This window comes from Diaphorina citri, unplaced genomic scaffold (assembly GCF_000475195.1).
Source record: "Diaphorina citri unplaced genomic scaffold, Diaci psyllid genome assembly version 1.1 scaffold72, whole genome shotgun sequence".
NCBI lineage: Eukaryota > Metazoa > Arthropoda > Insecta > Hemiptera > Psyllidae > Diaphorina > Diaphorina citri.
The window spans coordinates 331,739-347,287 of record NW_007377509.1 but is presented as its reverse complement, the minus strand read 5'-3'; the positions used below and the strand labels follow the sequence as shown (position 1 = coordinate 347,287).

Here is a 15,549-nt window from a genome sequence, read left to right as displayed (position 1 = left end):
GATTGACCAATCATTATCCAGGATTTGAATACACAGTATTAAATGCTGATCTCTGACTGGTCAATCATTTGGATTATTTTTATTAGAATAATTCCATCTTAATAAACTTTGAGCTGAATCCTCCTTGTCTAAAACTTTAGCAAAATAGCTAAAGTTTGTGTAAAAATAGCTAAATTAAGAAGTGTGGCCACGACATGAGATATTTCCATGTCCTTATACGTAACATAATAATGGACGTACCACTGTACCTAGTTTAAACTTTGAAAGTTTGAACTGCCCGCTGCCTTACATAGGACTGTCTTGACATCCTAAAGCACTTTTGACCGTAATCATAATGCCTGTGAATCAATGTATTGACGTGGTAGCAGCGTTCTCTACCACCTAACCTAGCGAAAATTTATAGAATTCAACCAGTAAATAAATTTTGAATTTTATTTTTTATTTTCTAAAATCTCGTGTTGTCGATCACAAAACAAAAGATAAACACATGGATATCCTTGTAGAAGTTCAAATAGAGCAGCCAAGACCCAAACACAGCCACCAATATCGTCAGAAACAAACAGAGGAACGTATAACGATCACAAAACAAAAGATAAACACATGGATATCCTTGTAGAAGTTCAAATAGAGCAGCCAAGACCCAAACACAGCCACCAATATCGTGAGAAACAAACAGAGGAACGTATAGAATATGGTGAAGTTATGATCAAGCAGGGAGAGGAGTTTGAGACGGTTGAAATGAATCTTGACGTTGGAGAAGAATGGAAACAGACCAAACTGATAGTAACGCTTGGGCTCCTGGGTCTGCTGGACAGGCGTCTCCAGGGAGTCCATGAAATTGAACCGGTTCTGAAGAACATTGACCAATTCCAAGTCATTCTCCAGGAGGTTACTAGGATTTCTAGTTTCTGAGTTACATTCTCTTCAGTATCATAATATCTGAAAAAGTAGGAAATTGTATCAGACACAATATAAATCATTGACCAATTCCAAGTCATTCTCCAGGAGGTTACTAGGAGACTCGCTGAATATCACGCGGAGTGTAGAGTTCATCTGATTCATATTCATATGACGATGGAGTCGGCTATGAGGGAGAAGGGATTCCACGACATAGGATCCGTTCACATTCTGTGTGAGTTGTGTGATGGGAACATTAGCAGCGGCAGAGTTGGCAGGGACCGTGGGTAGAAGTCGTGAGGATACATTCTCTCCTGATGTAGAGGCTGAGGAAGGATTGAGAGGTGCATTCTGTTCCTGTTGGCAGGGACCGTGGGTAGAAGTCGTGAGGATACATTCTCCCCTGATGTAGAGGCTGAGGAAGGATTGAGAGGTGCATTCTGTTCCTGAAGTTTAGGCCAAAACAAAAAACCACATTTATCCCTTCTTTCAAAGAGACATTGTAATTATTATCTACTTAGAATTAAACACACCTTTCAATCTTTCTGTCTCCTCCCTCCATCTCATATCTCTCTCTGACATTTCCTTTCAGTCTCGCTCTGACTCTCTCCTTTCTCTCATTCCTCTCTGCATTGTCCTTCACTCTCACGTTCGTTTCTGTCTCAGTCATTTTCATTTCCCCTCACTCTTCGGCTCCTCCCCCTCCCCTACATTCTGCACCCCACTCTCACTAATAGGAACATACTTATCTTCTATTTTGATCAGCAGTATCGTCCGGTCCACATTGGACCTTCTGTTGGGATCCCTGTGGTTCGGTACCCACTTGTGTACAACCTGCCCCTCCATGCCAATCTCAGGCAACCAGTCTTTCCAGAACGTCCTCCCCCCGCGAGCTCTCATCTTCTCGTCCGGCCACATCACGTCGATACGTCGTCCTAAATTCAACGCGTCGTGTACTTGATACGGGTCTATAATACGCACGCGCTCCGCATTCGGCTCTTTGTCCCGACTACACTCGCTTTGGTTCGTACTGATATTGTCACAGTTTGACGAGGGGCTCGTCCGGCCACATCACGTCGATACGTCGTCCTAAATTCAACGCGTCGTGTACTTGATACGGGTCTATAATACGCACGCGCTCCGCACTCGGCTCTTTGTCCCGACTACACTCGCTTTGGTTCGTACTGATATTGTCACAGTTGGAGGAGGGAATGGTGTTGGTGGACGAGTTCGTGTTGTGTTTGGTGGAAGACTCGCTGGGGTTGGAGTTACTAGACAGCAGCCCCGCCAGACTAGCCAGCGTGGAACTACTTGGCTTCCCAATACTCGCCAGACTACTCCGGTTCCCTCTACTGATACTCCCGGCGCCGGACATGATGTTACTCTCAATACTATGCGTGCCAGGGTAGCCGGCATGTATGTTGAATGTGGTCATGGCGAACACGCCGTCATGCCCGAACCCCCCCTCCTCATGTCCTACTGTACCTCCGCTGGAACATCCCTCTATACATCGGCGCTGTATACGTCTCCAGAACCGCATCACCGCACGCTTCACAACACCTAGACTCAATGATCCGCCGACGATAGACGATAACTGTTCGTTCGTTTCCGCATACGATGTTGTCAGCGGTGACACGAATCTCCGCTGGAACATCCCTCTATACACCGGCGCTGTATACGTCTCCAGAACCGCATCACCGCACGCTTCACAACACCTAGACTCAGTGACCCGCCTACTATAGACGATAACTGTTCGTTCGTTTCCGCATACGATGTTGTCAGCGGTGACACGAAGCTCCGCTGGAACATCCCTCTATACACCGGCGCTGTATACGTCTCCAGAACCGCATCACCGCACGCTTCACAACACCTAGACTCAGTGATCCGCCGACGATAGACGATAACTGTTCGTTCGTTTCCGCATACGATGTTGTCAGCGGTGATACGAAGATCGGATAGCCAATCGGTTGATCACATGAGGAGTTGATGATATTCCGTAACGCTTGCTTGGCGTTCTGTATACTGCCCCGCTCCGGGTTTTTGTTCCTCAGGTACACGAGTTCCTGTTGTTGTCCTGCCCATAGGCCCCGCACACACTCCCTGTTCATTTTGATGATACGGAAGCTGAGAATGAGGAGTTGATGATATTCCGTAACGCTTGCTTGGCGTTCTGTATACTGCCCCGCTCCGGGTTTTTGTTCCTCAGGTACACGAGTTCTTGTTGTTGTCCTGCCCACAGGCCCCGCACACACTCCCTGTTCATCTTGATGATACGGAAGCTGAGGAGTTGAGAGTGAAGAATGCGTACGTTGAATACAAGAAGATCAAGGGTACCCAGGGTGTCAAGATAGCTGCTAAAGACTTGGAGAAGACAATCGCTGGGTTATCTCTTATTCAACATAATCACCTTGTACTCATCGACCCCATCATCCAGGACATGTCTCAGTGCTAGCAGGGATTGTGTACCCGATAGCACTGCATTACGCCACGTCGGATCTCCCTCGTGAGAGATGACTAGCTTCTCATTATGCTGACTAATAGCGTTATACAGGGTGGCCGGATCATCGTAATCATCAGGCGATGTGAAGTGATCCTGATGAAGCTTGAGCGACATTTTCACAGCCGGAGCCACCACCTTCTTGAGCAGATCCATGTCTATGAACACCCACTCATCCCTCTCACACGTGATACGGAAATCACCCTTGAATAGCGCATGAAGGCCGTACAGGAAGAATTCCACGCTAGACACAGTGTTATGTGATGCGGCACCTAACGTGCGACGTCCTAACAGACTTAGCGCGAAACAGAGGGACACGAACGGGGAGTCTTTGGCTTTGTCGATCGTAAGAGACTTGCGTCTTCCCACACAATAGTGAATCCAGTCTAGATAATTACTACAGTAGCTATTCCTCGTGATACCAGAGGATCTGAAGTCATAGTCCTCGTCAATGTTCATATTGAACACAGGATCCAAATCGACGAAACTCCGGTCTAGCGTGCCTTGTAGAGCTGCCAAGATAGCAGGGTTACTCAACCAGTCTTCCAGCTTAGCCGCGTTAGACGCATAGTAAATAATACTCCGTACGTAGTAAGAGATGAGAACCTTGCGGAAATCGAATACTTGCAGCATGGACGCTGCAGAGATGTCGGAAATACTGTAACCTTCCAGGACATACTTGGTGGTAGTCACTTCCCAAGCTAGCCATCGCTGTGAGAATGCAGCGTTCAGAGACAGCAGGTGAGGGAGATGACCCGGCTCACAACAACAGCAACCTTCATTATCCTCAACACTTTGAGAGATCGCTTCCACTTCCCGTTGCTGACAGTAGGTGCCACGGAATTCCAATCCTCGCATTTGAAACGTTACTAGTCCATTACCAACTTCAACAATATGGATGAGACAGTTCAGATAATCTGACGCGAGGACAAAGCAGTCCCCTTGTGATACCGAGCCCCATCGCCCGAGGAGCAAGTCTCCACACAGCGAGTGTTGTAATGACCGGGTTACGCGAGGACAAAGCAGTCCCCTTGTGATACCGAGCCCCATCGCCCGAGGAGCAAGTCTCCACACAGCGAGTGTTGTAATGACCGGGTCAGGTGTTCGTAGAAGATGGAATTCAAGTTATTATCATCGGACCCTATCGTTCTATCAAACTGCGTGACCAGTCTTGTGTTGGAATGATCTGATCGTCTCGTGTTGTAGTCACGTTCCCAGAACTTGACAGGTCGTGGGTAAGACGTCAAGAAGATAGCGCTCCCTAGGAACGGATAGAGTGGGGAAGACAAGATGGCAGAGATGCAGGCTTGAAGGAACATCATGGCGGAGTGAGGCACGGAGAAGGGTTGGGCAAACGCGTGGAAGGCAGACCCCCAGGTGATCTGCCACGGTGCTATGTACGTCACCACAAACTGGATCTTCAGGAGAAACTCGTAACTCTTGCAGAATATAATCGACGTGAGGCAATAGTCCAGAAGAAACGTTTCCGAAACCTTGTTGCCAAAATCATACTGGAAGAGAAGTACAGAGAAGCAGAGGATCAAGTATTGATAGGACGGGTCTGAGAATGAACTACGTAGGGATTTCAATGCGCACACTGTTAAGATGAGAGAACCACCGAGCAGTCCAAACTTGTTGACGATGAGTGGTGCATCATACGTAATGGAAGCAATGAATAGTACGGGATAGACAATGTTGCGTTCCAAGAAACACAAGTAGACGAACATCTTCTCAAACCACATGATCTTGGCTTGACTTCGCACCTCGAACTGACTATACTCATTCGCTTTGAGTACAGGACGAGAGATACATAGCCAGGGAAGTTGTTTACGAAGATGAGGGAAGATATAATGGAGGAGAATACCGAGACTGATTGTAATGAGCCACAGGATGGGGTTGAGTTGAGGCTGTAGAGCAGAGAATACCGTACTACAGTGAATTCCAAACGAATACCGAGACTGATTGTAATGAGCCACAGGATGGGGTTGAGTTGAGGCTGTAGGGCAGAGAATACCGTACTACAGTGAATTCCAAAAACAAATATACACACGAGTGTACAGATGATCAGATCTGACTTGAGTCTAGCGTTCACTGTATGGATGAGCTTCATAGGGAGTGGATCGTGTAACTCCTGATCTATTCTGTTTATACTCTCACTAGGACTTCTCTCTTCTCTGAAGGATTCTTCATGTCTTGATATACTCGATGTTTTCCTCTCCTTGCGATGCATTTTGCGACTCGTCTCTGCTTTGATCTTCTTCTCGTGTAGCTTGGCTTCAAGTTGATCATCTTCCATAGGACACAAGTATTTCTTGACAATATTCCAGATAGGCATGGGATCACTAGAGCAGCGGCTCAAATGATAGGAAGTAGCCACCACCAGGCCACAGTAGATGGAGAATAAGATGTGTTGGGAACTCTTTGGTTCCGAGAGACCTGCATAGGCAAAACCAAACAGGAGGAACACGGAGAGAAGACTACGGAAGACACAGAACACAGCGGACAGGACTGAACAGGTAGCGTTACCACCGAACATGTAGATGTCAATCTGTTCGAGGAAGTACATGAAACAGGTGTTCACCTGAGGGAACAAACCAAAACTGAAGATGAGAGGGAAATAAAGCAGAAACGTGATCAAGCATTCCTTGGCTGTATTGATGAACTCCTTGGGATTACACTCGATGCTGTACAGAGAGAAGCTGCCCCACTCCTGCTTGTACTGTACACTGTAGTGGAACATAAGGACAAGGCCAGACACCACTATGAAATACACAGGACGACTGAAGATAATGATCTTGTTGAACCCATGCGTCGGGGAGCTCGCATCTGGCTGAACACTCTTCAACATAGAGTACTGACATCCAGCGATCACAAAACAAAAGATAAACACATGGATATCCTTGTAGAAGTTCAAATAGAGCAGCCAAGACCCAAACACAGCCACCAATATCGTGAGAAACAAACAGAGGAACGTATAGAATATGGTGAAGTTATGATCAAGCAGGGAGAGGAGTTTGAGACGGTTGAAATGAATCTTGACGTTGGAGAAGAATGGAAACAGACCAAACTGATAGTAACGCTTGGGCTCCTGGGTCTGCTGGACAGGCGTCTCCAGGGAGTCCATGAAATTGAACCGGTTCTGAAGAACATTGACCAGTTCCAAGTCATTCTCCAGGAGGTTACTAGGGGACTCGCTGAATATCACGCGGAGTGTAGAGTTCATCTGATTCATATTCATATGACGATGGAGTCGGCTATGAGGGAGAAGGGATTCCACGACATAGGATCCGTTCACATTCTGTGTGAGTTGTGTGATGGGAACATTAGCAGCGGCAGAGTTGGCAGGGACCGTGGGTAGAAGTCGTGAGGATACATTCTCTCCTGATGTAGAGGCTGAGGAAGGATTGAGAGGTGCATTCTGTTCCTGTGCATGTTGCAATGGTTCTACACTAGGCTGTTGCTGATCCATCAACACTTTCAGCATTTTACTGCGCGTGTCTGTCCGAATGTTCTGCGCGAGACCAAGTCCCTTCTCATCAAACATGTAAGACATAAGTTCCCCATTCTCATCTCGGAAGATATGCACAGCCCCCTCCGTGGTGTCGTTATGTGATACTGCGAGGTGTGTCCCTGAGGGTACTGCCACTTGATAGGACGAGGAAGGGGAACTTTGCTGTGAAGCGGGTTGCATCGTGTGACCCACTCGGATAAGGGGCGTCCTCCGATGTGTTCGAGAGTTATAGTGTTTACTTCTTCTTTGATGTCTGGTGCTCGTACGACTATGTCTACCACTACGGTGTCGCTCTATCTTACTAAAGTCTATCTTGTTGAAGCTATCCATATACTGGCCAGCACCTGCACTGGTTCCCCCACTGATGGTGACTGGGGAGGTAGAGATACAGGAGCCAAGGCCCCCGGATGTGAGAGACTCCCCATCCTCTGCTTCATTCTTGAAGGAGAAGATCTCATCATCAGGCTTAGGATTCCTCGTGGCAAGAAATATCTGCAGCAGATCTTTGTATACAATATTGTTAGGATTACTCGTCTCTGTATTCTTGTTGAAGCTATCCATATACTGGCCAGCACCTGCACTGGTTCCCCCACTGATGGTGACTGGAGAGGTAGAGATACAGGAGCCAAGGCCTCCTGATGTGAGAGACTCCCCATCCTCTGCTTCATTCTTGAAGGAGAAGATCTCATCATCAGGCTTGGGATTCCTCGTGGCAAGAAATATCTGCAGCAGATCTTTGTATAACTTTGCTGTGAAGCGGGTTGCATCGTGTGACCCACTCGGATAAGGGGCGTCCTCCGATGTGTTCGAGAGTTGTAGTGTTTACTTCTCCTTTGATGTCTGGTGCTCGTACGACTATGTCTACCACTACGGTGTCGCTCTATCTTACTAAAGTCTATCTTGTTGAAGCTATCCATATACTGGCCAGCACCTGCACTGGTTCCCCCACTGATGGTGACTGGAGAGGTAGAGATACAGGAGCCAAGGCCTCCTGATGTGAGAGACTCCCCATCCTCTGCTTCATTCTTGAAGGAGAAGATCTCATCATCAGGCTTGGGATTCCTCGTGGCAAGAAATATCTGCAGCAGATCTTTGTATACAATATTGTTAGGATTACTCGTCTCTGTACTCACGCGAGGTTTACTTCGCTCATAGATATCATCATCCGCATCATCGTCATAATCATCTTCACTCTGTTGTTGATTCTTATAGAAGCTCTCATGTAGATTGTAAGTGTCTAACTTCTTACTCCCGCTCGGTTTCGGAGTAAGCGTTTCGCTCGATTTCTTGACGACAGGTCCTGTTGCTCCCCCACTCGTGCTGGGTTGAGGAGCATGGATACTTCGCCTGCAGTAATGTCTCCTATCTCTTCTGTTTCGTTTCTTCTTCTTGATAATGATCTCTCGTCTGTTTTCTTCTTCCTCATCGTCATCATCTCCATCTCGTCCCCTACTCGTCTGTACTTCACTTGTCTCCACAGTTACAACATCCCGTGGCCCTGGGTCACTCGGTGTCTTCTCCTTACAATAGTTCATGTTCTCTTCTTCCACTTCGTTTTGTACTTTCTGTTTCACCTTTTCGTTTTCACTGTCCGTATGTTCGAATAGCCAGTCCAATTCAAAGTCCACGGAAGATGACAAGGGCTTCTCTTTCTCATCTCCTCGTATGGACTCTGAACTCTGATGTGTACTTGACGCCGGCAGTGTCTTGCCTTGCGTTCTATCATACACTTCACACGAAGCTTCTGCGACATGCTCACCAGAGTGCATACTAGGCGAGGACTTTTGAGATAGTTTGGAGAGGTTACTCAAGGATCGTTTCGGTCTCTCGTCCACATATTCCACCCCTGGTTCAGGACCTTCTCTTTGGTGTTTCTTCACATCACAGCCAGAGTTGACACTAGGACTAGAACTCTTCCTGCTCCCTCCCACACTGGTGACATCAATGTTAGGCAGAGATCCTACAGGACTTGTCTGTATGATCATACTAGGCGAAGTCTCCTTGACATGTCGTACTATACCACTTTTTGTCTCCGAGTCTATACTATCAAATGATCCTATATCATAGGAGGCACTATGCTTGTCACTCTTCTGTTTTTCAGAGATGCTATCATACGAGTACTTACTCTTGTCACTATTACTATTCATCGAGTCTTGTTTACACAGGGGTTTAGCGTTGTTCTGATTATAGCTATGCGTCCTATCCACACTACACATGGAGATGGATGTGATTGCACTCTTCTTCCTCAGCAGAGGAGATTTACTCTCTTCATCCTCATCCTCATCTTCTTCTTCCTCCTCCTCGTCCTCCTCTTCATTCTCTTTCTCTACTTGTTGTACATGGAAGCGGCCTGATGTCTGCGCCTGTTCATTCTTCTCTACGATAGGATACACAACTATTTCCGATCCTCCACCAGTACTCTTGTTCAGTCTTTTGTTTTTATTCCCCGGGCCCGAGGCGAAGCTAAAGTCCCGCGCAAACTCCTTCATATTCCGATGATGTATGTTCCCACTGGATGAAGCCTGTTGACTCCCAGGCTCGGCGCTACCCTCGCGATGTCGCCACTGATTGTTGTTATTCCAGAACACCAGACCCTTGTCCCGGCCCTGTCCCGTGATAGCACCTGGAGGGGGGTTGGATAGCTCAAACGCACTGGATGTGGTGGATGTGGACGGGATTGTCTTCAGATATTCTTCCTCTTCCTCCCGTCGCTTCTGTTGATTGGAGAAGAACACATCGATGCTATTGGACCGCTGTTCTGTTTTCTTCCGGCTTCTCTCCGAGGCTCCCCCGGAGGCTTTGTGTCTACTCTTGCTCGGGATATTAGAACTGCTTGCTATATTAGAACTACTCCCTACAGCCTCTGCGCCGGTACTAGAACAGAACTCCTCACTCGTCCCCGGACTCATCTGCTTATCTGTTACATTGTCACTCTGTACATTATCCTTATTACCCTGGCTCTGACTAGTCCCTGCTCTCAACTCCTCTCCACTCTCCTCCTCATTACTTGTACTATTCTTCCTATGCACATCCACCTTGTAGTTCGTCGAGTTGACGACAGGTGGCGGCTTGGTCTCCTCTGTATACTGCAGACTATCCTCTTCATCCTGCACTCCACTAGGTGACTTCATATCCTGTAACTCTATCACCTCCGGGACCGCGCCGGCGTTATTGTTCGTATCCGCGCTATTGCTGGGTCAACACGAGAACACCAGAAAGTAACCCGTTGAAATATTTGCAATCGAAAAAGGAGTACAAATTTTTGTCGATGGTGGGATTCAAACCCGGGACCTTCTGCATGGCAAGCAAGCGCGTTACCACTGGATCAACCGTGCCCCCCAAGCTAGTTACCTATATTCGTAGAAGCTTAACCCATCCTTTAGGGCTTTTTAGCACCTAGAGATAAGCCTGTAAATTATAAGATTGGCACTATACCTCTCCCGAACGATGGCCTCTGTAGACCATTACACCGAGCTGCACGTAATACTTAGCGTAAGTGTGACGTCACTCATGGACACAGACCTTGTCTTAATAGACAATTATGACAGCATTGTCTTAAAGACCCTTGTCATAGTGAAAATGGTTGATGATAATGACTTTTTAATTGATTAATTAGTTTGCCAACCACACAAACCACGCGATGTTGGTGAAAAAATCCCCAAGTCATCACTCTGATCCTAGGTCAGCCACTCATTATCCGGTAGACCTGTCAGGTACACCTGATGTCAGGTCTACCTAGTGTGTGGCAGCAATAATTTGTCTATCAGACGAACTCATGGAGAACTGATACCTGATGAAAATTTGATCAGTTCCACGTGACAGACTTAATGAGTGTGTGGCGGTTCTATGAGGTACTCCTGATCAGGTCTGAGTTTTCAACTATCTCTGGCCAGCCACTCACTAACATCAGGTGTACCTGTCCGGTTTACCTGATAGTGTGTGGCTGGCCTTAGTTAGCTTGGAGGATAGCTCGTCTGCCTTGTAAGCTCTAGGTCAAGGGTTCGATTTCCGCCTGGGGCGGATTTTATTCTAAACATTTAGGATAGGAGAAAGGACTTTGGTTTCCCTCCTATCCTGTCTTCCTTCGCTCTTCACTTTCATAAGACCTTAGCAGTTACAGTTCCCTCTATCAAACTTCTTTTTTATCATTCTTCTTTTTCTACCATTTTAATAGGTAGGTAGTAGGTATTTCTATTTTTCTTGTCTTCTATCTACCCTAACTGGAGTCTTGACTTGCAAGGCAGTCTTGTTCTTTACTTTCTAGTTATTTCTATTTTTACATTTCCTAACTACAACCTCAGTGATTAGGGCAGTGAACTTGGGATCTGGAGGTTGGTGGTTCGAGTGCAAGTCAAGTCATAAAATTACCAAAGTATTCCTCACTTCTACTCTTGCTGCGATAATGGAGCAGTGGTAAGGGGTCAGTTTGGCGAAAGGAAAATACATCTTTACAGTCTGTTTTCCTGACACCCTGACAACTCGAAAAAATATTCTGTGCCAAATACATGTAACATTAGACCATGGTTAGACTACGGTATTAAAGGGACTTTTGCAGTCTCATTCTGGCAGTATAAACAAGGTATAATCTATTTTATTCTATTCCATTATATTCTATTCTATTTGATTAATTCTATTTTATTCTATTACTTACCACTGAGTGCTGGGATGTGTAGTTGATGGTTGAGCCACTGTTTGTGCAGAGACTGCGGGAGAGAAATGTTCCGCTCTCGACCAACATTTTGAGTTTCGTTTATGTTTTTAGTTTAATAACTATGCTGCTAATAGGGAGCGCGCAGCACGACCGTATTTTTTATTATTTTCTACAAGTTCGGCCATGCCTTTTCTACAAGTTTGGCCATGCCTCGGGATGAACTAGCGGGATTCCGGAGCGAAGCGACGGAATTCAGCTAGTATCATCTATCATCCAATTGGATGCGTTGGACTTACTAGTACTCCAACTGTTGGAGAAGATACTTGGAGTCGCCGCGACCTTTGAACAGATCCGAGCATTGTGCGCGCACCGTGAAGTAGTTGTCGATCGTGTCCTTTGTTCTCTCAATCGAGTAGTAGCAGCTGTGCAGGAACAAGAGGATGAACTCGTCTGCGAAAATAATAATAATAATAAATGCAGAAAGAACCGGTTGAGATTAAAAGAAAATACGGAAAACCGGCTGAGAAAACCGCAAACAGCGTAAAGTACGAGGAAACTTTGTGTTGAAAGTTTGAATAAGATTAGTAGAGTGTGAAACCATTGATTTCTTCTTCTTCTTCTTCTTCTTCTTCTTCTTCTTCTTCTTCTTCTTCTTCTTCTTCTTCTTCTTCTTCTTCTTCTTGTTCTGTTGTGTATTCACCCAGTATTTAGTATTTATAATCACCAGTCCACTCTGTATTCTGGTTGCTAAGGCAACATCTCAATAGATAGTTTTCCCGGCCTTCCTCTCTTCCCTGAGCTTTTTCATTTTCATTAATTTTTCCAATAAAACATCTTCGATATATTACATCTTACATTTATCCTTCACTTTACATATGAGTTCTTCTTATTTCAATTTCAAGCCTTTTTTTGTGGCCCGCTCAGCTTTTTGGGTGAGCCCCATCGGGCTTCATTTTTGCTCTTTTACTATGAGGAGTATGGAGCATTCCCTTCCCACCCCAAGAAAATCCTGGGTACGGACCTTCTAGCCTGTGTATGTGGCCCGCGAAGTACCTGCCAATGTGGCATGTGGCCCGCATACACATGAAAGTTGGAAACCCCTGGTTTAAGTAAACGATAGTACAAACGGCCAGTGCTTTTTTGTGGCCCGCTCAGCTTTTTGGGTGAGCCCCATCGGGCTTCATTTTTGCTCTTTTACTATGAGGAGTATGGAGCATTCCCTCCCCACCTCAAGAAAATCCTGGGTACGGACCTTCTAGCCTGTGTATGTGGCCCGCGAAGTACCTGCCAATGTAGCATGTGGCCCGCATACACATGGAAGTTGGAAACCCCTGGTCTAAGTAAACGATAGTACAAACGGCCAGTTTAATGCAATGCAACACATGGACACAAAAAAATGAGAACAAAGACCCGAGACTTAGTGATATCAGCCACTTAATCGAGCAGTTTACCGATTACACCATGTGCTGGATGACCTCAGCATCAATTCGATGACCAAGTGGTCTCTGCTCCGAACTGGTTTTCTGTAGCCTTATCTCTCTCCTCTCCAAATTCAATGAAACTTTAGATACTCTCTGGTACTGGAGATATCTGACCCTTCTGTTTGATCGAAGTATCAACAATTCAAAACACAGTGTATGGATAGAAAACGAAGGAAAAAAATATTCTCTTCTTGTAGGAATAGTAGAAAATACTAAAAATTGTAGCCAAAACCAAAGCCCACGCTGAAACTTAGGTGTAGGGGCCAACACTGGCTAACAGCAACAAAAGATGGATTAAGCGTCTACGAAATGCCTGCCCAAAGCAATCACCCTAGTTAGGGCTGATTAGCATTCCCGCAACTAAAGATTTAACAGCTTGAAGGTGAAATTATACCTACCTCAGTACACTAAAGGCCACCACTGAACTGCACCAAACAAACAAAATAGAACAAAAAAAATAATAATAATAATAGAAAGGAAAACAAAAACAAAATATTAGAAAGGAATATAGAAACAAAAACACCTTATCTCTCTCCTCTCCAAATTCAATGAAACTTTAGATACTCTCTGGTGCTGGAGGTATCTGACCCTACAGACCCTACTGTTCGATTAAAGTATCTACATGGATATAGAAAACGAAGGAAAAAATATTGTCCCTTCTTGTAGAAATAGTAGGCAATTCGATGACCAATTGATCTGTGCACTGGTTTTCTGTAGCCTTATCTCTCCAAATAGCCTGTTAGGTAATAGGTACCTATACCCAGTTGATAATATTGAATCTTGCACACCTTGAGAAGTGCTTTGAACCAAGACAATATATCTTGACATATTATTAGTAGGTAGGTAGAACAATGTTCCCTTGAACCTTGCAAAAAGTGCAAACTTACCAATATTGGTTCAGGAAAAAATTGATAATTTTAGTAAAAGTAAATGAATCAGTATCTATCTCTAAGTGCCACAAAAAAAATTGTCACAAAAAAATGACATACCTAGAAGGTTTTTTTTTTCAATGTCACAAAAAAATAGCAGGTTTTTTTCAATCTCACAAAAAAAAAGTTTTTTGACCTCAGAAAAGGTAATCTCAGGAAATTAAGTTATTAGTATCTAGGTAGGTAAGTAGGTATCACAAAAAAATTCTCACAAAAAAAAAAGTAGAAGGTTTTTTTCAATTTCACAAAAAAGTAGAAGGTTTTTTCAATCTCACAAAAAAGTAGAAGGTTTTTTCAATCTCACAAAAAAGAAGAAGGTTTTTTCAATCTCACAAAAAAGTAGATACCTACATTAGGTACCTACCCACGTTTTTTATGTAGAAAAAAGTTGTTATACGTTAGAATCTTTAGATAGATCATTGAGAGGGAACTGATCGAAGGTTGACATCATAAAATTTTGAGGAAGACATGCTCTTTCCCTCGAAGGTTTGCCTAGTTAGCTTGGTTGGTAGCGCGTCTGCCTTGTAAGCGCTAGGTCGCGGGTTTGATTCCTGCCCGAGGCGGATTTTATGAACAGATAAGTTTCGCTCTCGGAACGGATATTCGATGGCTTCTTTCTTTTCATTCTCTGGACTTCTAGAAATGCCAACACTATTAATTTCGCCAGTCTAGATAGGTTCGATTCCCGCCCGGGACGAATTTTATCCTAAACAGGTAGGTAAGGTTCGTTCTCGGAACGGCTGACTTTCTCCTATCCTGTCTTCCTTCTCTTTTCGCTTTCGGGACGATAAGACCTTAGCAGTTACAGTACCCTAACAACATTTTTGTAAACGCTCGTTATATTACCCAACCAATATTGTTGTTAGTGTAGTCTGTAGTCCAACGAGAACTGACCACTGACACATACAAGTGAGTAGTCCACATAGTCCGCACGCATTCTTCTTCAGAATTTTGCAATAAATCCGAAATACTATCATTCTGCATGTTTCCCATTACATGTACGGCTGACATTCGGAAAATGTTCCTGCAAGTATACGTCGACAAGGAAGACCAGAAGTTTCAGCGCTTCCTTTGGCGTGAGAGTACCGAAGAACCTCTGCAATGTTATCAAATGGAGAGAGTTGTGTTTGGAATGAGGCCCAGTCCTTTCTTAGCCCAGCGAGTGCTCAGACAACTGGCTAAGGATTACAAGGATGAGTTTCCATCAGGATCTCATGAAGTAAGCCAGTCATTCTACATGGATGACTTCCTCTCTATTTTCATGAGCGAAACTGAAGCTGTAAGTACTATAACAGAATTAGTAAGCATCTGTGACAAAGGAGGTTTTCATTTGACCAAGTTCGCCTCAAATAATCTAGACATTCTCAAGTCTATACCAGAGGAGCAACACATGCTCAGTGAGGTAGAGTGGGGTTCAGATTCCTACTTAAAGTACTTGGCATTCAGTGGAATCCAAAAGTCCGCACGCATTCTTCTTCAGAATTTTGCAATAAATCCGAAATACCTCTCTGGACTTGACCAACATTTCTGAAACCAGTTTCTGGTTGGAATTTTATGAGACTGGTAGTTTATTTGGCATTCTA

At 44.9% G+C, this 15,549-nt stretch overlaps 2 protein-coding genes across 2 annotated transcripts; one reads left to right on the top strand and one right to left on the bottom strand.

Annotated features, from left to right (window-relative positions):
• The first annotated feature begins 581 nt into the window (after positions 1–581).
• On the top strand, positions 582–7,029 carry LOC103520827. Its single transcript, XM_026831874.1, has 3 exons — positions 582–888; positions 1,009–1,241; positions 6,806–7,029. Exons 1-2 carry the CDS (start codon positions 601–603, stop codon positions 1,186–1,188), a joined length of 468 nt encoding a protein of 155 aa, XP_026687675.1. The 5' UTR covers positions 582–600; the 3' UTR covers positions 1,189–1,241; positions 6,806–7,029.
• On the bottom strand, positions 1,352–14,903 carry LOC103520860 (pecanex-like protein 1). Its single transcript, XM_026831859.1, is given in 9 exon segments — positions 1,352–1,906; positions 2,067–2,457; positions 2,768–3,027; positions 3,282–4,311; positions 4,398–5,340; positions 5,343–7,078; positions 7,666–10,097; positions 11,853–12,006; positions 14,861–14,903. Coding segments are annotated over 9 exon segments (7,326 nt in total). The 3' UTR covers positions 1,352–1,569.
• Between the last annotated feature and the right edge of the window lie 646 nt (positions 14,904–15,549).